This window comes from Motacilla alba, chromosome 1 (genome assembly GCF_015832195.1).
Source record: "Motacilla alba alba isolate MOTALB_02 chromosome 1, Motacilla_alba_V1.0_pri, whole genome shotgun sequence".
In the NCBI taxonomy this organism is placed as follows: domain Eukaryota; kingdom Metazoa; phylum Chordata; class Aves; order Passeriformes; family Motacillidae; genus Motacilla; species Motacilla alba.
In genome coordinates this window covers 57,519,622-57,543,690 of record NC_052016.1, presented here as the reverse complement: position 1 = coordinate 57,543,690, position 24,069 = coordinate 57,519,622, and the positions used below count along the sequence as shown (strand labels likewise).

General features: G+C 39.0%; 1 protein-coding gene across 3 annotated transcripts in view; it reads right to left on the bottom strand.

Annotated features, from left to right (window-relative positions):
- Positions 1 to 24,069, bottom strand: part of KL (klotho) — a 48,829-nt gene that overhangs the window by 7,317 nt on the left and 17,443 nt on the right. For all 3 annotated transcript variants that reach the window (XR_005257046.1, XM_038137670.1, XM_038137679.1), the window contains exons 2-4: positions 8,655 to 9,165; positions 3,598 to 3,866; positions 38 to 1,154 (exon numbers count right to left, since the gene is read on the bottom strand). Coding sequence is in view for 2 of the 3 variants with exons in the window: in XM_038137670.1 (XP_037993598.1) it covers positions 38 to 1,154; positions 3,598 to 3,866; positions 8,655 to 9,165 (1,897 nt within the window). In the remaining variant the exon portion in view is untranslated. The remainder of the gene's footprint in view (positions 1 to 37; positions 1,155 to 3,597; positions 3,867 to 8,654; positions 9,166 to 24,069) is intronic.

The following is a 24,069-nucleotide window of genomic DNA, read 5'->3' as shown; positions in this document are numbered from 1 at the left end:
GGGATTCGTGACATATAAACCATCTGTGATTCCTTACCTTTTAAAGCTTCATTGATGTAATTTTGTATGTAATACACTCTGAGCTTATCATGCACCATATTCTGGTCATCGTCAATCCCATTAGCCATGACATAAATTGGGACGTTGCCATACTTTGATTTCACCCACTTGAGCAATTTACGCAGTCCCCAGGGCACTACTGCAGCTCTGCTGGGAGAGTGAAGCCACGTGATGTCATTGAGCATTTGAACTTCAAGGTAGTGGTCATATTTTACTGCATCTTCTTTCTCTGAGCCCACAAGGGTAGTAGTGTAGTGACTCAAGGCAAAAAAATCAAATGAGCCCTGTATTAACTTCTTTTCATCTTCTGAGAAGTAAGGCAAGTGGAAATTATACAGGTCAACACTGTTTCTTCGGTGAAGCCACGCTCTCATCACCTCTGGGTAGTCTCCATTCCCAAAGATGGGCTCTGCAAGCCAGCCAATGTCGAACTCTAAAATTCTGTCAGCAACTTCTTGGTCATTCCTGGAAAAGGGACAAGCTGGTTCTACCCAGTCAGCTTGCAAAGCTATAGATATCTTGCCTTTCTGATATCTCCTGAATTCTTTGTCATAAAGATGCCAGACTTTCGCATGGGCTTTCAACAGGTTGTGCCCTGCTGTGTATGTCAGGTTTTTCACAGATGGTTCATTCATGGTGATCCAAAATTTCACATGGTCCCCAAGACTTGTAAAGCAGAATCTGGCATACTCAACAAAAGCCTGAACAGTTTCTGTGTTTTCCCAAGCACCGTATTTGGCAAGAGAAACTGGAAGCTCTTGATTCTCAATCATAGGTTGCCATAAAGCAACAACAGGAGTTATGTTAACCCTGAGAAGTTCACTAGCAAAACACTGATAGTAATGTATAAGTGTGTGGTTGATTAGAGAAAGGTTACCTAAAGGAAGGATTAAAGACCATTTCAGTGAAAAATGGAAGTGTGTGACATGCATTTCTTGCAGAAGAGAGACCTGCAGCCTGATAGCAGCAAAGTCAACACAGTGACGCTTGCGCTTCGAGGCGTAAACTCCATCCACTTTAATGAGCTTCTTCGTCTGGTGAACGTCCCACACATAAACACTGGAGTCAAGGAACTGGGCGGGTGTTGTGTCTACCTAGGAGGAATAGGAAACATACCAGATTCAAGCTGTTTGTTCCAGGTAGATGGGAACATCCTAACCATCAGACACAGCCTAGTGGAAGAATATCCTGAATCAAAACATTGCATTTAGCATCTCTGATACTGGCATCTTGGGCTATTATGAATGAATGACTTTTCTGTTAACAAGTGATGTCAGAAAAGTACCAAATCTATATATTATTTTCACCCTACCTTCCCAAAAAGCTTATGCTAATGGTCATCATGTTTATGTCTTCTATAAGTTGTTCCAGTTTCCAAAAGAAACAAGGGATTGCTCAGGGACAGGGCACTAAGTCTGCAACAGATATCCAGAGAAGAAGATCTCCAGTGAAGACTACAGTATTTTTTAAAATGTTTTTCTTTGAAGGAGGGTATACAGAGAGATTGTCTGCTGTGAATTACCCAGTACAGTCAATTTCAACACCACTCCCTGAACGCATGAGAAGAAATAATGAATACAACATAATTTCTGTGTTCTGTTCTTTTCCTGACTATGATGAAAGATGAGTAATGCTCTGCACATGATTTTTAGCAAAAATTTAGTGGACAAGCAAATTTTTTCCTTCTTGCTGAAGACACCCTTTTATATTTAATTCATACTGAAGTAATTTCCAAGTTATTTCAGCAGGCTGCTGAGGTCTGAATCAAATTTTTGGGCCTCTGAGTAAACCCACTGTATGCTACTCCAACAGAAAATGCATTTCCCAGAAGGCTTTAGGGTTTCAGATGTCACAACTGCCTGTATGACACACAGTAACACAGTACAAGATGAGCTTCTCAGGGTCACCCAAAATTGTACTTTCACTTTTTCATGAAAATCACCAGCACAGTAAGGATTAGAAAATGAAAAACTGAACTACTTATAATAAGGCACAGTGTGAAATTTCCTCATTCATAATCTGTGTAATTCTTTCTAGATCCAAACCACAGGATAGTGGTACCATGGTCTTTATTTGTCCTTTTCTATTTCTTTTTAATCTTTGGTGTGCGGCTTCCCCCTGAGTTCAGATTCCTTGTCCTGCCCTCTGTTTGAAAAGCAGGTGTCAGCCTACAACCAGTGTTCAACTTGTAGCTGAGGCTCTGCAGACTGTATAAAAGAAGCTGCTGAAAATCAGTTGCTATTTTCTCCGGAGAGGTCAGTACTGTGCTTGTAGAAGAAAGTAATAAAAAACAGCATGTCTGAGGGAAATTGCTTTTCTGGAGAATTGTCCCTTGTAGATTACTAAAGCATGCATTGCCACTAATAATGTGGGAATGCTGTCAAAACAGTTTTTCCACCGTGATGCATCTACAAATCAAACAACCTAAGCCTTAGAGCACAAAATGTTTGAATGGCCTTTTGAAACGAAAATATTCAGCTTTGAAGGTTTTGGGGATGGGAGGGATTTTTTAGCTGTTGTAGGCTGACTGACTCCGCAACTTTATAGTTGTTACTGACTCCAAAAGCAGCAATTCCATTTCCAATTCCTAATCTATCTGAGAGCTAGGAGGATGACTTGAATTTTCTTGGAAATCAGTGCATGAGGTAAGAAGGCTGTGTTATTTCTCAAGAGAACAAAGCCAAATCTTACTTCTGGAGTGAGAAAAAACAAACAAGCTCCTCACATTCAAGCCTTAAGAAAGATTCTGCCTTTGTGGAAAATATAAATTAAAAATTCTGGTTTTGGATGAAGCCTTGGCTTTGAATTTACACCCCTTTACTGTGGTTAGAGCTCTGCAACCCAAAACAGCATCTGAAAATTACAGAGCCCAACAGTTAAAGTGATCACAACTAAGGTAGAATTTTTTGTCATGTTATAAAGTATTATAATTTGAAACATTCTCCCAAAGTATCAAATCAGTTGAAATAAAGACTGAGGACTGTGAACTAGCTAGGTTCTGTGCAGGGCACTGCAGGCCCTCATCAGACACAGTATAACATAAAATGAACTAGAAGGAATACAGAACTATCATTTAAATCTAATATTGTTCACTTCCTGTTATATAAAATCTTTCTAAGAACAGCACCAGGATGTATATGCATAAGATATAGAAACATGGCACTGGAGTTTTAGGAGTTGTCAGGAAGTTTTCTAAAACATGCATTTTACAGTTTAGCAGATTTAATTGACTTCACTTTGAAAAGAGCTGACTTCCCATAACTGATCACCTATGTTCAGGGAAAACAAGCATCAGACTCCTTTCCATTTCCATACATTTTTCTATAATGTTATTTATAGTGTCTCAATCTGACTAGTTTGCCTTGGTCACACACAGCAAGTCTGGTGAAGAATGACAAGACACACAGTTTGGCTCAAAAGCCTTGTTCCCATCTGCCTGCAGCACTGTGGCAAAGACACTCCATTCAGCAAATATGTCACAGTGAACTTGTGCACTGATCCGGCTGGACAGCCTGTCGGCTTTATTATCAGACTCACCTGAATGTAGTTGTCAACAATTCCCCAAGCAAAGCCACAGGGAAAAATTCCTTCTATGGGCTGGTTTTCAGGCAAAGGTGGGAAGCCATTTTTTTCTATCAGCTTTTGATAGAACAAGACAGAAGATTTGGGCATCAGCTTCTTGTCATGGCTTTGAAAATCAACATAAAACAGTCCACGTCTAATGCTGTACCCCCTATGCCACTCAAAGCCATCCAGGAGGGACCAGACTGTGTAGCCAAACACGTTAACTCCGTCGTACCGGATAGCTGAGGAAAGAACAAACCCAAACTCAGCACGGTGCTCATTTTTCTCTGTAGATCACACCCTATTAGCAATGCTTGCAGCATTAGTGTGTAAGAACAATGCAACAGGTCAGATAAGTATCTCAGTGCCCCCTCAAAGCCTATTCAGGGAACATATTTCAGCTGCATTAGGGGAGCTGCCAGATTATGGAAGGAGGCAGCAGAGGCACCTGGCTTGGCTTTAAAGCAAGATTTAGAAAGAGAAGCTGTGCAGCAGTGGTTTGAGCAGCTCATCAGACGTGCCAAACCTCAGCCTCGGAGAAGAGCTGGAGCCATCTGCAGCCACGGAGCCGGTGACTGCCCTGCACTGCCCTCTGCTCTGTTCATGCCGCAGCTCACTCCAGGGTAGCTGCTACTGCAGCACTACCTGTATGCAAACAAAAGCTGTACTCCTTTTCATCTCCTCCCCCTTCACTCCAAATACATATTGGGAAAAACCTGACAGCATGTTTGGTGTACACCTGAATTTTTATTACCATAGATTCCAAGCAGAAGTGATAATACAGAAAGACTCTGTTTATTTGGAAATTCTGTCTCTTTACATCTTTTATGGCACAGCATTCTCCGGCTCAAATATTTAAGGATTTCTAAAAATATGTGCGTGTTCTAGGTCAACTGTATGACTTCTAAAATCACCACATGATTTAAAGGTTAATGTCAGGATCTACTGGCATCTGTTAGTTTTACTAGCATTATTACAAGATTTCAAATGATACTCCCTTTTAGCTGTATTAAACACTGAGATTCAGCAAAATGTTCCTGGGCAAGGCTCAGCTCCAAGAAAGCACAAAAGAGTGTGCTAATTCTAATTACATAATTAGACCCACCCTAATTCAGCAATGCATTTAAGCACATTCTTAAGTGTTCTTTTGAACTGGTGTTTGGCTCTGTAGCCAGCAAAGTTCATCTTTATTACTCACCATTTTCTGTCAGCCCTAACTGGATACTGACTAAAGACAGATAATATTTACCAGCCTAATAACACTGAAAGCATTATTTCAGGCAAGCAGAATAACAAGATCCTAATTTCCTGCGGTACATTTACTAACGTACCTCATTACAATCAGTTATGAGGCACCACATGGATTCTTGATTGTAACCCTGTTTGAATCAATTAAAGGAACAATGCAATTAAATAAGGAACAAATTTGGCCCAGCCTTTGTAAGAGGTCATGAGAAAATGTCTAAGGAAATGGAATATTTCTCCTCCTAAAGGCACCATTCTTTTGTATTTGGCAAATGTCACTATTTTTCTAACCTCTGCATGCACCCATGATGACATCTGCCATACAGCAGAGTAAAAGCCAGTACAGGTCCACTGTGTGAACCAGTCTCAGTGAAAAATTCTTTGAACAGCATCTCACCCTTCTGTAAGTCATCACTTCACACAGCACTCCCACACTTCCTGAGCACCTTGTAAAAATTCTCCTCAAATCCTTTTTAAAAAATGTATTAACTTTTAAGTGTCACCTAGGAAAGAAGTAATTCGAAAAATGTTTGGAAGTTCCAAGAAGTCTGGAAGTCTCAAAAACTGTATCCCACACAGATTGCATATTACCACAATGAAAAGTAATGTATCTCTTTTTCTTTTCTTTTTCTTTTTCTTTTTTCTTTTCTTTTCTTTTCTTTTCTTTTCTTTTCTTTTCTTTTCTTTTCTTTTCTTTTCTTTTCTTTTCTTTTCTTTTTTCTTTTCTCTTTTCTTTTCTTTTCTTTTCTTTTCTTTTCTTTTCTTTTCTTTTCTTTTCTTTTCTTTTCTTTTTTCTTTTCTTTTTTCTTTTCTTTTCTTTTTTCTTTTCTTTTTTCTTCTCTCTTTTTCTTTTGGTGTATGTCTTTCTTTTTTCCTTCATGTCTGTTGGTGACCAAACAAGGCTGACTGAAAACTACAGTGTCCTTGCTTCTGAAACTCAGTGGCCTTGTCCATACTACCACTGCAAGTGACTCCTGATCTGAGCAATCCCCCAGAGCACGCCTACAAGGGTGATTCTGTACAGATCCGAACTCTGCCAGAACTTGGTTAAAAATTAAACAGCATTTTAGCTCATGTCTTGTTTGGCTCAATAGTATAGAAGTCATGAAAGGAAACATGGCAGACCCATAAATATCAAGTACAGATCTTCAAAACCATCAGCTCAGCTGCTCTCCAACCCCAGTGCCTGAAGGGGAAGTGTGTGAAGCCCCTGCCCGTGCTTCCATCTGGAAGGTGCCCAAGATCTATATTTTGCCTCTGGACTTGAGAATAGTTTGTTCCAACCTGTCATGGGTCTGGCTATTCCTTTTCTGCCTAAGACTCAGACCTGGTAACTCCCCAGACAATGACCTGACCTCTACCAGTCAACATGACCCAGAGGAGCCCTTCCAGGCAACATGCTCTGCTTTACAAGGCACAATCCATTTGTTTGTTGCACCAGACACAGAGAAGGGAAGTGAATATGACCCCAGAGTAAGATCCCCATGCATGGGAGAAGATGTCTCCAACCAATTAATGGTTCTAATTAATATTTAACAACTTTATATTACAGCTCTATTTACTCTAATCAACCCTAAATGGTGCCTGAAAAAAAGAAAAAAAAGAAAAAAAAGAAAAAAAAAGAGACAAATACCAAAAATAGCAAACAGGGCTGCGAATCACAAATAAATACCCTTTCCCAAAGGAAAATAAAAAAATTAATTAAAAAAAATGTGCAGAGTTTGTGCACAGCATGCAATATCAGAGTAGACACCTACATCAGCACTTCAAGGGAAATCAGGAGCACACTTTTGAGCAAATCTCCCTCACCATGCTTCAGTTCACATCACACAGTGGACTCAGAATGCATGGCCTGAGCTCCTTTGAGGTAAAATTAATCCAGAAATGGGCTGCAGGAATACATACAGTGTGGACACCTGGCCCTCAACACCAATTCTTTTTCACTCTACAGGTTTGCTCCAACTGGGCTGCACTTACTTGCTAAAGTAGATGCAGAAATAAGCAGCTCTGTCTGAACCAGTGCATACACACAACCAGGCACAGATCCTGGCAAGAGCTAGCAAGCAGAAAAACCCCAGTTATGTGGCCCCATGTCTAAATTAATCATCCTTGCTTCTCAGTGCTACAGCTCCAGTGTCATTTTACTGTCCCTTCACCACTGTAGTGAATTTCATGGTAAATACCTCAAAAATCTTCATATTACAGTACTTTATTGCACTGGATAAGCATATCTACATCTCTCAGAGAGAAAGCTTGTGCCTTTATGTTTGGTTTTTAATGCTGTCCAACAACTCTGCTCACAGCCAGCACAATGCCTTTTTTGGATCTTTCTCAACTACATTCCCCAAGGTACTGCATGGAGAACATTGGTATTTACACTGGATTTTGCAGATTCTAACAACAGAAGATTTGGGTGCAATACTTTCCATTGTAATGACACCAAAGTCCCTCCTGCAGACTCAGCCTGTCTCTGCTTTCTTTGTTTTGTTGTTTTGTTTTTTTAAAGGTTTAGGCAGGTGCCAGTGTCTTATGATAAGTTTTTAATACTATTGTTGCTGTTATTATTATTTATTGAGTGATACAATAAATGGAAAGACACTTGGTAAACTGAGATTGCTTCCAGCTGTGATTAAAAGACAGATCCATGTATTTCCAACAATTTAAAATCTAAGCAGAAATAGGGGTAACTGGACTATGACCCCTTCATGAAGATGAGCTCTTCATCTGACTTTATGCAAACTAGTGATACTGTACTTGAAACAGTTAGTTACTGTATTGCTCAGGTATTTATTAACCTTTTAATTTACTTGCAATAATTAGGTTTCTAGAACAGCAGATGAAACCAATTTGGGAGTCCTCTGCATCTTCATTACTGCTGAGAATAAAATGAAACCAATTTTTTCTCATTCACCATACGAAAATGGCAATGTAACACAATGTCTATTTCATCTGAACTAATAGATACAATAATACTCTTTAAACCAAGAACAGTAAACTGTAGACATGTAAATCACTTGATAAATTGTAAACTTAAAATTAAAAGACAATGGAAGTGGAAATGGGAACCCCAAAAACTTATTGGCAACTACTAGGAAAACTACTGTTTTCCTTTTCCAGAAGGAAACGGGAAAACAGCAAATAGGTCTTATCTACGGTGGTATATTTTCCCCACTGTTTTGAAAAAATAACAGGTTAACAGATTACTTTGATTATATATCCTCAACCATTCAGTTCTCCTTAGACTGATGGAAATTTAAATTACTGTGATTGATGCCCACAGCTGTACAAATGTAAAATCTGGGCAAGGGCAAGATGCAGAATGAAAAAGTTACAATATTTAATTTTAAAATGTACTATTTCAGCCTTATGTTTTTTTTTCAGGGGAATTCCTATTGCATAGTATTTACCTTTCCATATATATATTCTTATGTTTTGTACATATGCATTTAGATAAAGAAAGAAGCTATTAATATCTAATACAGCAAATTCTCCTAAGGCCACTGAGAATATAGTTTACATGTCTTGCACTTCCTTGTACCAAAGACAGTAAAAATTTTCCCACTGTCTTCAAGGACAGCAGCATCAAGCTCACCAAATGCTATGTGCATATATGAGAGTTCTTCAAGTAAAGAATAAACCCAGGAAAGGGATTTGAACTCTCATTTCATAAGTGCTAAGATGAATGCTAAAGACTAAAATCAGTTTTCAGCCTGGTGCCTTAACACACCTCTGTGGGCTATACTGCATTATGATTTTTTCAAGCATGTATTAATACAAATTCCTACCTTTTAAAGTTTCCATAATGAACTTTTTGAGATAGTAAATATATTTGGCATCATCTTTCTTGGTGGTACCAGAAACGAACCAGCTGTTCTCCACAATGAATATTTGGGGGTTGTTATATTCACTGTTTATCCAGTAAAGGAGCTGCCTCAGGCTTATTGATTCCAACTGTTGGAATTTCATGTGGGAGTCCAAAAGCTGGAAACTCAGGGTAGCTCCAAAAGAAAGAGCAAAAAAGTCTGCTGTTCTCTTGATATACTTCTTCTCAGCCTCAGTGAATTCAGGCAACAGAGACGAGAGGTTGCTCCTCATGCTCTCTGGATAGTCACCATCAATAAATATGGGCTTAGCAAACCAGCCAAGCACAAAATCAAGGGATTTTTGGCATTCTTTTATATTCTTTTCAGTCATACGCTGGGGTTTTATCCAGTGGGAGCTAAGGGCAATGGACACTTTTCCTCTTTGAGCTGGACGGAAATGGTCATTGTAGAGATGCCAGACCTTAGCATGGGCCTGTTGAAAAGAAAGGCTGCAATTAATGGACCCAAAAATCCATTTTAAGTAACACAATTATTCTCAAGTACTGGGGCTCAGTCTTATTAATTCATCAATAGTTTACAAAACTAAATTACGTCTTAATACCATATTAATACCATGTATCTACCAGAAATTCCTAGTTGGTTGGGGAAAAGAGCATCTCCATAGGATACTATTACAGGCACTAAACACACTTCTGGCTTTATTAACTTATATTATTCAGTTCAGACATACTGCCAGTATTTATAAAAATGAAAATGCATTTAACTAAACATGTTTCAAAAAAGGTTTTCATTATAGGAATATCACTTTATCTGCAGATTCATGGATATATAAAAAAAGAACCTTAAAATACTGCCCAAAACTCTGAAACAATACAAAACAAAGAAATAACTTTGAACTTAATACTCTTTGAATCAGAACACACAATTTAGGAATATAGAACTACCTATTTGGACTTTAGAAAGTATGGTGAAAATAAAATTGCTGCAGGTCCTGAAAAATTATTCCAATAATTCCATTTAATCTATTAAAATATACTATTTATATCTAGCATCAGAATTTAACCACTTATCTTAGTATAATTTTATCTTTTACTATAAGAACATATTTTGTACCAAATTTCTTTCCTGAGATCTTACAGAGTCAGTTTTAACAGTCTCTGAATGTTCCTTTAAAAAGCTAAATGTTAAGTTCCTGAAGCCTTGCATTATCTTCAGGCATTACCTTCAAGCTCTTTAACCACTCTCACTGCTCTCCTATGATTCTCTTCCCATTTGTCATCATCTGTCCTTCAACTGCAGAAGCAGAATTGGACATAATAATGCCAGTGGCAGTCTTGCCAGCAGTAAACCAGAGACGATTTACCATACTATTTCTGCTCATGTGGCCACAGAATTACAGTGTGAGCATATGCACATCTAAACGACCATCTCTCCAGAGCCCTTCACCATCTAAAACATATCTTTTCTTAGAACCTAGCTTATCAAAGAATGTTGACTGTTCTGTGAATCCATATTCAATCTTTTGTAATCTATACATTAGTAGAAATTGTCTTATTTTTTCTTGTCATTGTTGAAAATGTAAAAATATGAGATTTGACAACACAAAGGTGGGAGAGTGGTCAATACAACAGAGTTCTGTGCAACCCTCCAGAAGGACCTCAAGAGGCTGGAGAGATGCAGAGAACTGCCTGAAGTTCCAGAAAAGCACATACAGGGTCCTGCACCAAATAACCCTATGTCCCAGAACATGCTGGGGGAAAACTCCTGGAAAGCAGCTCTGCAGAGAAGGTCCTGGGGGTCCCGGTGGACAACAAGCTTCCCCTGAGCCAGCAGTGCCCTTGTGGCCAAGAAGGGCATTGGTGTCCTGGGGTGGATTAGGATGGAAGAGCAGTGCCAGCAGGTCGGGGAAGCTGATCCTGCCCCTCTACTCTAACCTGGTGAGGCATATCTAGAGTGCTGTGTCCAGGTCTGGCCTCCTCAGGACAAGAGAGACACGGAGCTCCTGGAGTGGGTCCAGTAGAGAAGAGCGAGGATGAGTGAGGGACTGGAGCATCACTCTTACAAGGAAAGGCTGAGGGAGCTGGGCCTGCTCAGCCACGAGAAGAGATGACCGAGATGGGACCTCATCAGTGTCTTTAAGTATCTAAAGAAGAGCCAAGAGGATGGATCCAGACTCTGCTCAGCAATGCTGAGCTATAGGACAAGAGGCAATAGGCAAAAACTGATGCAAAGGAAGTTCCACCTGAATATAAAGAAGAACTTTTTTACTGTACAGATCACCAAGCACTGGAATAAGCTGCTGAAAGGGATTGTGGAGTTTCTCTCACTGGAGATATTCAAGAACTGTCTGGTTTCAATTCTGTGTAATGCGATCCATCATGACCCTGCTTAAGCAGGGAGGCTGGACCAGATGAACCACTGTGATCCCTTCTTGCCTGACACATCCTGTGATGCTGTAATTCTGTGATCCACTCATTAAAATAAAAAGCTACCTAGTAACTCTACTAACAGTTTGCATTTGTATTTTGAGACTCATCATTCAGTATTCGTTCGTATGTGCTGACACAAACCTCCACTCTCACCACACCAAGTCGCCTATCAAATGAACATATATCAAAATGTCACATGCATTTTTAGCCTTCCCTGAAATACAAATCATCTAGAAAGCCTTACAATTTCACTCCATGCAGTGGGCATGTTGGCAAATTTTATCATCAATTTATTGACAGCTGCCATTTAGAGTTTTATTTTCATACACTCTTACCATTTAAACTTAGAAGTACAATCACTTCCAGTTGCCAGCACTATTAGGAATATAATTTTTGACATCAACATTGTTAATTACCCAGGAAAATAGCAAATTCTACCATTTTACTGCTCTAGCAGAGTTTTAATTATCATTGCTGAGAGAAAAGCCACTGGAAGTAAAGGACAACTAAAGGCAAAATCAATAATAAAGACTCAATTCAGCAGCGCCAATACAGAAACCTGCTGCCTTTGAGTCATCAAGGGGTATACAAAACAACTGCACGGATCTGACACAGGCCCTACAGGAGACTAGATCCACACCCTTCCAGACTGGTCACCAAAAACCAAAGAAAACAATCTAAGAAACTGTGAATCACAGTCCACACCTATGTGCATATATCTGAATCAAGCTCTGAGTTGCAGACTTCCATATAGATGCTCTCATTTATAATACATCAATAGCTCCAATAAACATGATGCAGCCTGACCATCTGTCCGTACTAATACAATGGGTTTTGCTGCTCATGAGAAACTTAGTAACAACTTCAAAATCTCATGCCAAAAATGAGAGCTGACCTAAGTACAGACTTCCTTTTACTTCACACCAAAGCTCTGTTATGCTTAGGAAAGAACAAAAGACATTACACATCAGGATCAACATCCAACACTTAAAATATGATTTTTAAAATGCCATCGGGAACAAATTTGTCACCACTTGCAACTCAAATTTTCACACCCAAATTTTCTCTTACAAAGGGGTTGTATATTTTTCCTCTGTTGGACGTGACTCATCTCCAGTTTACCATCTCAGATGTTAAGATACCACCATGGACACTCTCAAACACATCATTTCATCTATGTCATCTTCATTTGCAAGTATGCTGCCCAGAACACCTTGAGGACTGTGGCTCCCAGAACTCTCAGCCCTCCCTGTTTCCCATCAGTGGAGCGAGATCTTCCAGCATTTTAGTAGCTTTGGATCTACCATGAAGAAAGGAGAAAGAGAATTTTTCAGATTATCCCTCTACAAGCATTACAAAGTGCTGTTTACTCTCGCAGTGCAATGAAAAAAGATGAAGTGTAGCAATGCGGGATCATCTCACTCACCTTTACTTTCTAAGTCCCCTGGTCTGCCTCTACAGAAAATGAGAAGACTGTTGTCTAAGATATGAAGTGTGCGTCACTCTTTGCAAGTCCATCTCTCTCCACTGATGACAAAACCTGTTACTCAGTTTAGACACGATATATTCTATAGGCACATGAAAGGTGGCAAGAAGCAGCTCACTTAAATGTCTGTTCTCTGGAGTGTGCATGAAGTGGAATTATTTCCATTTTAAAAATGCTAAACGTAGAAAACAGTGCATTAAAGTCCCCTGTGGATGTAAATTAATGAAGCATTCAAAAACGACATAGAAATAAATCTGGAAGAAGCCAGTGACAAAGCAGAGAGCCTATATGGAAATTTGGAACAGAATTCATTTGACTAAAACTAGGTGGTTAACACAGTTTTAGAGACTTCAGAGCATACCGGACTTCCAGCCCAAATTCCAGCCAGTTTAAGAAAGCTGTGAGTCTCCCAAAAAATCCTAAATCACATCTCTTAGCTCCACAGAGACACGTGAGGTACTACAGAATACATCAAACGATAATTTGCACTCATAGGCAGGGTGCAAATTATCATTTGCAAATGAATCCTATTTCTAGGGGAGGATTCCTTTTGAGCTGAAGACACCTTATATTTCACTGTCCATATGTGAGCCCAAGCTCCCACTACAGCCAGTGGAGATCTCTGGCTCCACCAGCTGCCTTAACACAGGCAATTAGTTGCCACTCCAGAATTATAAAGACTCAGGTCACACCTGCCATTTCCATGCAGGAGACATAAATAGCCTGGGAAGGGTCAAACACATTTCCAAGGCAGAAAAAAAACCAAACAAACCTGCAATGTCATAGCATGGGCTAGGTCCTACCAAAGTCCTGCAGTGATAGCAGAAGTAATTCAACACAGGCACACAAGCTTCATAATCTGACAAAGTCTTACTGTGTCAGAGATTGTCCACTCCATGGCAGGACAGACCTACACAGTCTGAATCACTACATGTAGACAATGTAGTAATATTAAGACATTTGTTTGCCTGACTACTCCTCTAAATTCCATGATCATTAAGATCTTCTTGAATCTGGCACTGATATGGTTTATTCTGCAAGTTCTCAGTATTTACATCTATCATGATGCACAGCCTTCACAAGAGTAAATCAAGAATTTTAATTGGAACATCACAATTCCATAATTTGTGTTCATTCCTCCAGAACAAGTTTTCTCAATTTTAAGTTCAGTGTCTTCTGAACCAGTAATAACACCATTCATTTCACAAATAAATTGCACTAATATCTTGCTCTTCACGCTCAGATGAATTATCTTGTTTTAACCGTCTATTTGTGTATTAATGAAACTGAATTGCAAAGTGTTACTGTACTTGGCACCGGTGAGGTGACACCTCCAATCCTGTGTTACAGTTCTGGGCTCCTCACTACAACAAGGACACTGAGGTGCTCAAGTGTGTCCACAGAAGGGCAACAGAGCTCAAGTCTGGAGATCTGGAGCTCAAGAAGGGTCTGGAGCCCAAGTCTGATGAGGCGCAACTGAGGGAGCTGTTTAGCCTGGAGAAACTGAGGGACAGGGAGAACCTTATCATTCATTACAACCACCTAAAATGAGGGTGTGGCCAGGTGGGGGTCAGCCTCTTTTCCCATGTAACAAGTGACAGGACAAGAGGAAATGGTCTCAGGTTACACCAGGGGAGGTTTTGATTGGATAGTGGGAAAAACTTTGTCACTGAAAGAAAGGGTTGTCAAGCCCTGCCACAGGCTGCCTAGAGAGGATGACTTTTCCCAAGTTAAATGATTCTATAATTCTATGATTCTATGATTTAGCAATACAAAGAGAAGAGTTAATTGAAAAAGGTGTACAAAGGGGTTTTGATTAGTAGAAACTGGGATAATATACTTCCAACAAAAATATCATTATTCAGTTCCACATCAAAAGCCCTTCCAAAATGGAAATAAATATTTGAATGACATGGGAAAATCTAGTATGTATTAGTCACAATGTGCCTTGTACCTGGAAGGGGAAAATGTGTTTTTTCACCTATATCATCAAAAAAAAAAGTATTTTAATCAAAAGCTACGACAAAAGGATGACACATTAAATTTAAATTGCACCCTTAGATCCTAAGTCACTTTTATACACACAGACTTTGAGCAAACATTGTCTTTGACAATCAAGCCATATTCTTAATATTGAGTAACAGATACAGATATGTAGAAATTGCTTACAGTTTTTCCCATATTTCAAAACTAGTAAAATAACATCTTCATATATAAAGCACAAGATATTTATAGATATTATTTATATAGTTACTCTGCTCTTCCCCAATTATTCCTTCCCAAATATGTAGTGTTCCAGTTTTATTTTTACAGTCTGTTAGCCAACATTACCACAGATGACCATTTCAATTAATTTAGTATTTTTGACCAATCTCAACAACTTTGCAATAGAATTAGGCTATGTAAATGGTATATAGAACACCAAGTGAACTTTTTCCAGTCTACAACCATCCTATGTAGCATTTGCTAGAATTACAGCTCTAAGTATTGATCACACATCTAAACCACACCCTTTGTTCCAGTTCCTTTCTCAATAACCATTAGCCACTGTTTTTCACACTGTGCTGGTCATTGGAACATGAACATGAACGAATTCATGGCAGCCACACATTAGGCACAAAACAGTATCATCCCTATTTTAAGAACTGGAAACAGAGATATTACAACATGCACAGAAAAAGACAAATTAAACCAGATACCCCAAGTTATAGACCGGTGTATTAACTCCAGAAGAAGTGCCTCTGTTTATTGTGATACTCACCTCTACAGAAAAAAAATACCCAAAAAAGCATTAAGTATATGTCTGAAGGCACACTGGCTAGATAGAACATCATTTTTCCTCATTCTAGGCAAAACAGAGCTCTGCCAGCATGAGAATGAAAGGGAGAAGGCAGCCTGAAAGCATGAAGCTAAGCCACAGGCACCAGGATGCATTGCAGGTACTCCAAAAATATTAGCAGAAGGGGAAAAAACAAACCTGAAAGATAAGAATGCAGGTAAGAGTTATTTTTACACTTTGCTATTGAATTTTAGAGCAGATGAAAGTCCTGAAAGGCTTTTACTTTCACACACTGTATGCACAGGCATAATGAACATTATCAGAGTTAGATATGCAGCACGGAGACACAGTGACCATAGTGGGATGGAAGGAAACAAACACCTCTTGATCCCACTGTGTCAGGTGGCTGCTGCCAGAAACTTCTCCTTTGAAGTCCAGAAAGCCGAGATTTCACACCGCAAGCCCTGAGTTAAACCTCTCTCAGGCTCACCTTGCTTTGAAAAGGCCACCCACTGGGCCAGCACCCTGGGGCATGGAAGCCATAGAGAAGGCAGCTGGACTGCACAGAGCACTCTGCAAAACCCACCAGCACCATCAGAGGCTGTGCAAACACACGACACATCCTCTGGCAGGTACTCATCTCATTTCATTTTTGCCATCACCTGCATCTGAAGCACTCCCTCAGGCAGGGACACCTCTGGGCCACAACTCACTCAAACCATTTTTAATGCCCAGATGAGCAAGCGAGACGAAAAACTGCCTGTTCCATTCCACTCACCACACAGACAGGCTGGCACAACCACTGAAGTCGACATCCTGTCCAAATAAACTAAAGCACTGAGAGACAAGTGGGCTGGGAAAGAAGTTTCAAGTCTCATGAGATGCAAACAGTCTCTGAAAATATAAAGGTCATCTGGAAAAGAATTAAGCAGCATTTGACTTTGTGAAGCAATGGGAGACAAGATAAAAATAGCTTTATTTCTGACAACAAGTGCTTCTGAGACACTTGATGTGTTTAATCATTTTCCTTACCTCTGACAGAAAAGATTAATTACGGAACTGCACCAAAATAGTTCAAGGAATGTTGTGACCCATGTGAATATTAAAGATATGAGAGATTCTTAAACAGAGTACAAAAAGAAGATAAAAGTACAAAGCAGTACTCTTGAGTGATTTAGAGACAATCTTGCAGTACTGGAGTGAACTAAAATAGTCACTGATAAAAGACTTGAAATCTGGGACACAATGCTCAGGCAGTATTTAGGGGAAGACCAAGATAAAATCATTGCCATCAAAATTGCTTTGGGCATGCTGGAGATACATAAACATACAAAAGCTCCAGTACTGAGAATGACCTGCAAAGTCCTCTACCAAAACACGAACCTCTTGCAAGAAAGGCCAGGCTCCAATCATCATGACCATACCCAAGTACACAAAACATGGATACAAGGGAAAACACATGAAGAACTTAGCTGTAATCCAGAAAAGCAAGCACAAAGAACTGCCAAAGCTGTAGTCAACAGAACAAACCAAGAAAACTCCACTTTGCAGGAGCTGATACTTGTCAGACACGTAAACAAGGAGGATAAAAAAAGCACCATGACTTTGGAGAAACTCATAATGGGAATGATGGTGACTGTTATGACAACTGAATACGTCACTAGCCAGGGAAACAAATGAAACATTAGTGGATTTTAAGCCACATTCTGGTTGGAAAGAATGATCAGCAGTGAGCAAAAATGTTAAGCATATAAAACTCTCATAAAACTCACATAAAACTGATATATCAAAAACATACATAGAATATATAAAAGTGATAAAGCAATGCCCAGTCAGAGCACTGAGAGTAAATGAATGCTAAAAACCGAAACTCCCAATCTTTGTATTGGTACTGTCAAGGGAAAGCATCCATTAAGACTCCAAACCTGCGGTTTCACGAAGGTTTGTACAAACTGGATGGAAAGAGTGAAAACCAGCAGGAAAAAGAGGACTGCCGACAGAACCTGTCAAACTACAGAACACAGCTTTAGAAGGCCAAACCCCAGAATTCATGACCCTTCCTTGTGCTAAGGCAGAAGCCAAATGAGATTATTGCCCTCCGAAGTAACAGTGAGGAGGACAACCAAAGTAGCACACATAATCTTCAGCGACATCAGTCTTAAAAAAAGGAAACTGGTTTTGGTTAAATAACTAAAATAAACATAAACAAAGTAACTAAATAAACAAAAAAAGGCAAATGTCTCCCATACCTTAAAGGGTAAAAATTCTGGAAGAGGTGCCTAATGTCAAGCATGTTTCTTTGGTACATGCATATAGGGAAGACCAATATTCATCTGTTCATATACGGCCCCTCAACATACCTCTCCCAATTTGCTAAGCCAGGTGTTTCACGGGGAGAAATAATGTACTTCTGATGGTTTAGTGGAAGCATTTGAAGAAAATTGCTTTGAAAAGTCTGAGCAGTTAGCAGAAGCTAAAAAAACAAGATGGTGGGTTAGAAAGAAAAATTTTCTTAGCAAGAGATAGAGGTAAACACAAATAAGACTAAAGTCCATCATCAATATGTGTACCTGACAGATAAGGAAGCGACAAAAAGATTTCAGCTTGCTGGACCTAATCTAACTAGCTAAACCACAAACCCAGCTTGGAAGAAAGCCTATAGCTTGGCAGGAATATTATAGGATACAGAAATCAGGTTACTCATTACCACCATCCCTGCATTTGAAGAACCCAGAACAGATGCTCTGATGCTCTGGTGTTAATAATTAACCCTGGGCACACCACTAGATTAAAAATAAATTGACCCAACTACTCCTGGAGAGGTACTGGAACATTTTGAGTGTGACTTCATGCTCCCAAAAGACAGACAAAAAGAAATTGCTGTCATGCTATTATTACAAGAACATCAAATGATACTGGATTTGGAAAATCCATGTTTGTAGAGTTGGGAAAGTCAGACTGGCAGTCAGAAATTACTTCGGAGTTGCATGAATGTGCTGCCCTAAAAGCTCCAGAAGTTCAACGAGAGATGAATGGGTAGAGGCTTTTCCCTACTCAGAGTCTCAAAAGAAATTAGACTGCAAGAGTATGGCAAAGTGTTTGAGCCCAGACCATCAACCACAGAAGCAGTAAAAATACCCCCAAACCATGGAAAAAAGCTTACTGGAGTAATAAATAACTGCATGAAGATGAGGCATTTCTGATGCTCCAATCTGGCCTATCATAAAAGCAGACAGCAGGATTTACTGGGTAACGGTTGGATTTTGAGCAATTAATTCTGTTACACCATAAACCACACCTGTTGTAGGAAAAAAACGCAAGAATCTGGCAGAACAGATTTAGCATATGCTGTCTTTGGGATTTTGTTATGAGGGCAAGGATGGGAAGAATTTCCCCCTACATTTGCAGGGCAGCAATACCATTTTAGAAGCATCTTCTGCCCCGGATTTCACTGTGCTCTAGCTTTATGCAATATTCATATCAACTAAACATGGAAAAATTTATCAGAGGCAGATAAAATCCATGTAATTTCACAAACAGATGATGCATTAACCTAGAGTCAGATTCAAACACCACCGAAAGAGTGAATTATACAAATATAAGCTGTAACTCTGGGAGCTGTTCGCTTCTAAGTGAACTGATGAACAGGTCAAGTGGTACATTAAGGAGAAAAATATTTAGGAATAGATTGATGACCTTAGAAAGATGAATGATAAAAATTAATAAGAAGATCCTTGCCCTACAATTTCACATATGCTGTGATCTTTTGCGAGTTTTATTCTTCCCTAGCATTCTGTATCGGTGTTATATGATTAAGCCTTTAACCAAGTTTTTAAAGAAGGTGCAGAAGGAATAGAAGGTAAAGAAGGCATAGAAGTGGAGATCAGGACAAAACCTGACCTCAGCAGCATTCAAAAAGGCTGACATAGGCAGCCACACTGGGGATGCTGTTCCAGCATGGCTACTTCATTTGCACTTTGTTACCCCCTCCAGAAGCAGTAGAGGTTATGCTATTGCAAAACCAAAGGAAGTCAGTCAGTTCACTGTACAAAATGAGCACATGGTGCTCCTGGGAGACTTAACACAGTGACTCAGAAACTACAGAGTGGGTGAAAGGTGCAATTACCAAGCTCGGCACATTTAAGTGCATGAACAGTGTGGGCTCAGCAGAAGAGTGAACTACAAGAATAGGTGGTCTCCAGAGCATATCATGGGGATCTCATCCAATTTATTCAAAGAAAAGTCACTTCAAAGACGCTAGAGCAGGAAAAAGGTAGCTCCCTCTGGGAGAAAATATTAAGCAACTGCTACAGAATTATTTAATGTATATTACAAGAAATGTTTCTAGAAGGTAAACTAATCCTCTTTCTTTTCAGCACTCAAAGATATCAGTTCCATGGTTGCAAATATAAAATGAAAGATCCTTAATCAGTTTCACAACAGACCGATACTGCAGTGCCCAGGTACATCACAAGGCTTCAGAAGGTATTTCCAGATAAATGTGACAGTGGATCGCTTTTCCTATTGTGAGTTCCTCTGTGAGAAAAAAAACAACCAGCAGATATCAACAGCAAAGGAAGTGGAAAAGTCTCCATCAGTGGAGGGTACCAACGAGTAATATGAAGGTATTCAGCTCAACACAGTTGTCATAGGGATTGCAAATTTATATGGAACCAGTATCTTAGAATGCTATAATATTCGCAAATGAAAACCAGAATGTAGAAGACTTGCTAGAAGCAATTGCTGCAAAATTCTTTTTAAATCAAACATTTGGATTGTTCATGCCCAAATCTAGTTCAGTCACTTACATGATAACCTGTGTTTACTCTGCTATAAGCTTGGCCACTAAATTTAACCATTCTGAGATTAGAACTATGCATCAATGACAACAGGCTATGGAATAAGATGGAATGTCCTATTCAGCCCTCTAGATGGATGCAGAAAGCAGCACATCAGGATAAGCAATATAAAATGAAGGTACCAGTTTACAATTTTCAGACAACTGCTTAGATTACAATTTGACTAGATGTGAATATGCAATTCTTCCTTCTTTTTCCAGTCAGTCTGCAACTGTTTCTGTCAGATCCAGCTGTGTTTCTATGCATACTTGATAAAAAGCAACCACTACAGGCTTCTGTCATTGTGCGAAACCTGCCTGAAATGTTCTGGCTTGGGCACACATAATAGAAATGACTGAGTGTGTGATTTCAATCACACACTTTTAAAAGGAATGCCCAATTGCAAACTCACTGAAACTGTACAGTAAATTAACTTTAATCCAGTAACTTTTGGAGTAGCTTTTGTGTCAACTTAGATCCCACAGAAAACCTGCCTAACCAGGACCTGCTGCTACAAAAGAGTATGGGTCACCTGCAGATCTCTGTCAAACTTGTGAGCCAGTACAAATGTCATGAGAACTCCACAACGCAAATGGCTGCAGATACCTGTCCTCCAGCCACTGAACCTCACTCCTATAAAGAAGAAAGCAGCTCCTGACCTTGACACATGGCATTAGTAGTGAGAAGGGTTAATGTCCCTGCGTGACCTAAGATTCAGTTGCTCAAACAGAGCCATCCCAGTACCATTTGGGATGGTCTGGACTATCAGGATATCTGCACAACACATGACGTCTGGAAAACCTTGTCTTTTGGACTGGCAACTGGAGGCAAGACAGGATACTCTAGGCTTCTCAAATGGTGCACATTTATTATGTGTGCCACTTCTTTCACCCCAGTGGCTTCTTAACAAGTAGCTTTGTGAATGCATGAAGTTCTGACTGTGTGTCTTGAACAATATATAAGAACGAATCGAAATTCTGAAAGGATTCAGGAAAACCAAGAGGATCTAAGTAAGACTTTTTCTCTCCAGAAGTTTTACACCAGCACCAATCCCTGAAAGGCTGACAAGATTAATCATAGGACCCTGCAGATGGACAAGTTAAGCAGAACTGAATGACTCATAACTAGTGGTCTGGATGTCTCAGCGGTCTGTCTGTCTTTGCACCAGCACAATGAACCACAGGGCTAACTGACAAGTTTTAATTAATAGTTATTACTAGCTGTAATTCTTCCTTAATGTTACTGCTTCCACTAAGCTAGCCTATGAAAGGAGGATCTGGGAAACTATAGGAGGAATTCAAGCTGGTTACTCAGCATACTCACATCTTGTCAGTGAGGATATAGTCACTGGAGGAGGCAGACTTTAGTCAGACATATTTATTTTGGGGAATCACTACACTCCTCAGCAGCCACCAAGAAGATAAAAAGCAGCTATTCAAATCAAAATTCAGAAGAGGAAAGATGAATTCCAGGGCAAGGAAAGGTGGGGAAAATGAATCATTAGGAGAAGTGAAACTCTTGGGGTACCTTTTTTTTTTAATTTCAGCAACAACATTAATCAAGAGATGAAAGACAAAATGGGGCATTCAGTTTTAGACTGGAAACAAACTTTGAATCTTTGGATTTCTTCAGCGGCAAAGATGATTTATGTGTATTTATCCAGTTTTTTCAACAAGCTTTTGACTATACTGCAGTCACAGATTAAACTGGATTCAATTTATACCTACTTTGATTTAGGAAATACATTTAGAATCTCTTCCTAACGTGCTGAAACCATGAAAATACACTTTTGAGGTATGAGTAAGTCCCTTTATGTCTGTTTCTAAATGCATGTTTAATGGTAGATATAAAATTGCTTTACTGCAGAGATGAGTGTTAACTCAAAAGTGTAATAAAAGTTTTCCTGCTTTACTCTTGTAGTCAGCAAACAAATAAGAGTCAACATTTCTAGTAAAAGCTTCACTCCTGTAGAACAGATAACTGCATCAAACTAAAAGTATTTAAAATTAGATATTTAATTCTTACTTTATAAGCAAAATCTTCACATTGTTGATTACCTGTTGAAATTAAACTGTTTCACCTGTTTGTAAACAAAGAATCTAACTTGTCTGGATGACATAATAGTGAGTAAATGTTTAAATGTTGTTGGTAAGAAGCTGAATGTTAAAAATTGATATAAAAATACCAGCTACAGTTGTTTCCTTTTTCAAACCATATCCCATCCTTTTTTATGAAGCAATACGGGATAAGGCGGTTTACTACATCAATGTACTGCAATCTCAGCCATTGCAATGAAAAAAAATCACAGTAAAACACCTAAAGTTGCTTTTATCCAGTCCCTAAATAAAATAAATTTTAAAAGTAACTAGAATACAGCAAAAGAAAAAGAGGTGTGTTGTTAGAGTGATTGCTTAATCTAAGCCACACAGAAAAGGGCGCTCGCTGGTTAACACATAGTTGAAAATGCTAATTAGCTACTGCTCTTTCAGCAATCCTTGTTTCAGCCCCTGTGCTCTCACCACCACAGTACTAGACACTTTCTAACCAGAATTAACATCACATTAACAGACTGAGGTATTCATAAACATTCTGTCAACCCGATAAATTTTAAACATACTTAGCACATTTAAAGTTTAGACTTTAGCAGCACAATGAGCACTCCTGGGGGCCTAGCATGTGCTCTTTTTTAAAGTGCAACTTAACATATTTCACTGCTCTCTGACAGTGCACTCATTGTCTTTTGGAGATAAAGCAGATGTCTCTCTTTGATATTGGGGTTTCTTTACATAAGAAACCTACAAAATATTATTTTCCCTTCGGCTAACACTGACAATGTTAAAAAAAAATTACTCAGTTGAAGGAAGAGGCACAAGGGGAAACCAATAAATTTAATCTTTTGTCTGCTATATCAAAGTGCAATACTAAACTTCAAATTGCTCTAGAACAAAGTATAAAGCCAGTGATGACAAGACCCTTGTATACACAAATGAGAATCATCACCGGGCTATGAATATAAAAAATAAAATGCATGCATATCTACCTATTTTCATTCCTACTGATTTCAGATATGACTAAATACTTTTTCACCCCCCAGCTATTTTAAATATAGATACAAAAATATAAGGACACAATAAAATATAAGGACACTAAAATATAAGGACACCTTAACTCATCAATTAACTCAGAGCTTCAGGTACACTTTTTAAGCAATTTTTCTAAGGTTGGCCTTTATTTCTGTATAACCATGGAAATTCTGCCAATATACTGCAGCATGTAAATATACTATATCAAAATAAAATAATATCTTCAATTATTTAAATAAAACATATTTTGGGAGAAATCCCAGTTTCAATAGCAAACTGCACTAGAACAATAGAAATGTGTATTCAGATATATCTTGTAGCAGCATCGTTCATCCTCCTTTGTCAAGGTATAGAAATTCCAGAAAGTAGCACTGCTCTGCTTCACAGTTACCATGAGGGCAGGCATCTCCAGTTTTCAGGAGGCCATGTACAATGGGGTAATTAGGTCAATATCTAATCATGAGACAGATGCCTGTCATTTAAATATTGCCTGTTTTAAAGGAAGGCAGTTCAAAGGAAAGATTCTGTATAAATGCCTTGTTTCTAAGTAAACTGACCAAAGAGTTATGCAGGTAGAGCAAAAACTTACAATAGATTTCTATGAAGACATCCATCGAAACATCTCCAGTGCCACAGAGGTTTTTGTAAAAGAGGCCAGTGTTTGTTGCAGCCCCATTTTCAGACAACAGAATGAACAGCAACATCTCAGGCTAAAATGCAGAGTGGGACAGGAAGAGACAAAATCCAGTGCCTCCATTTTT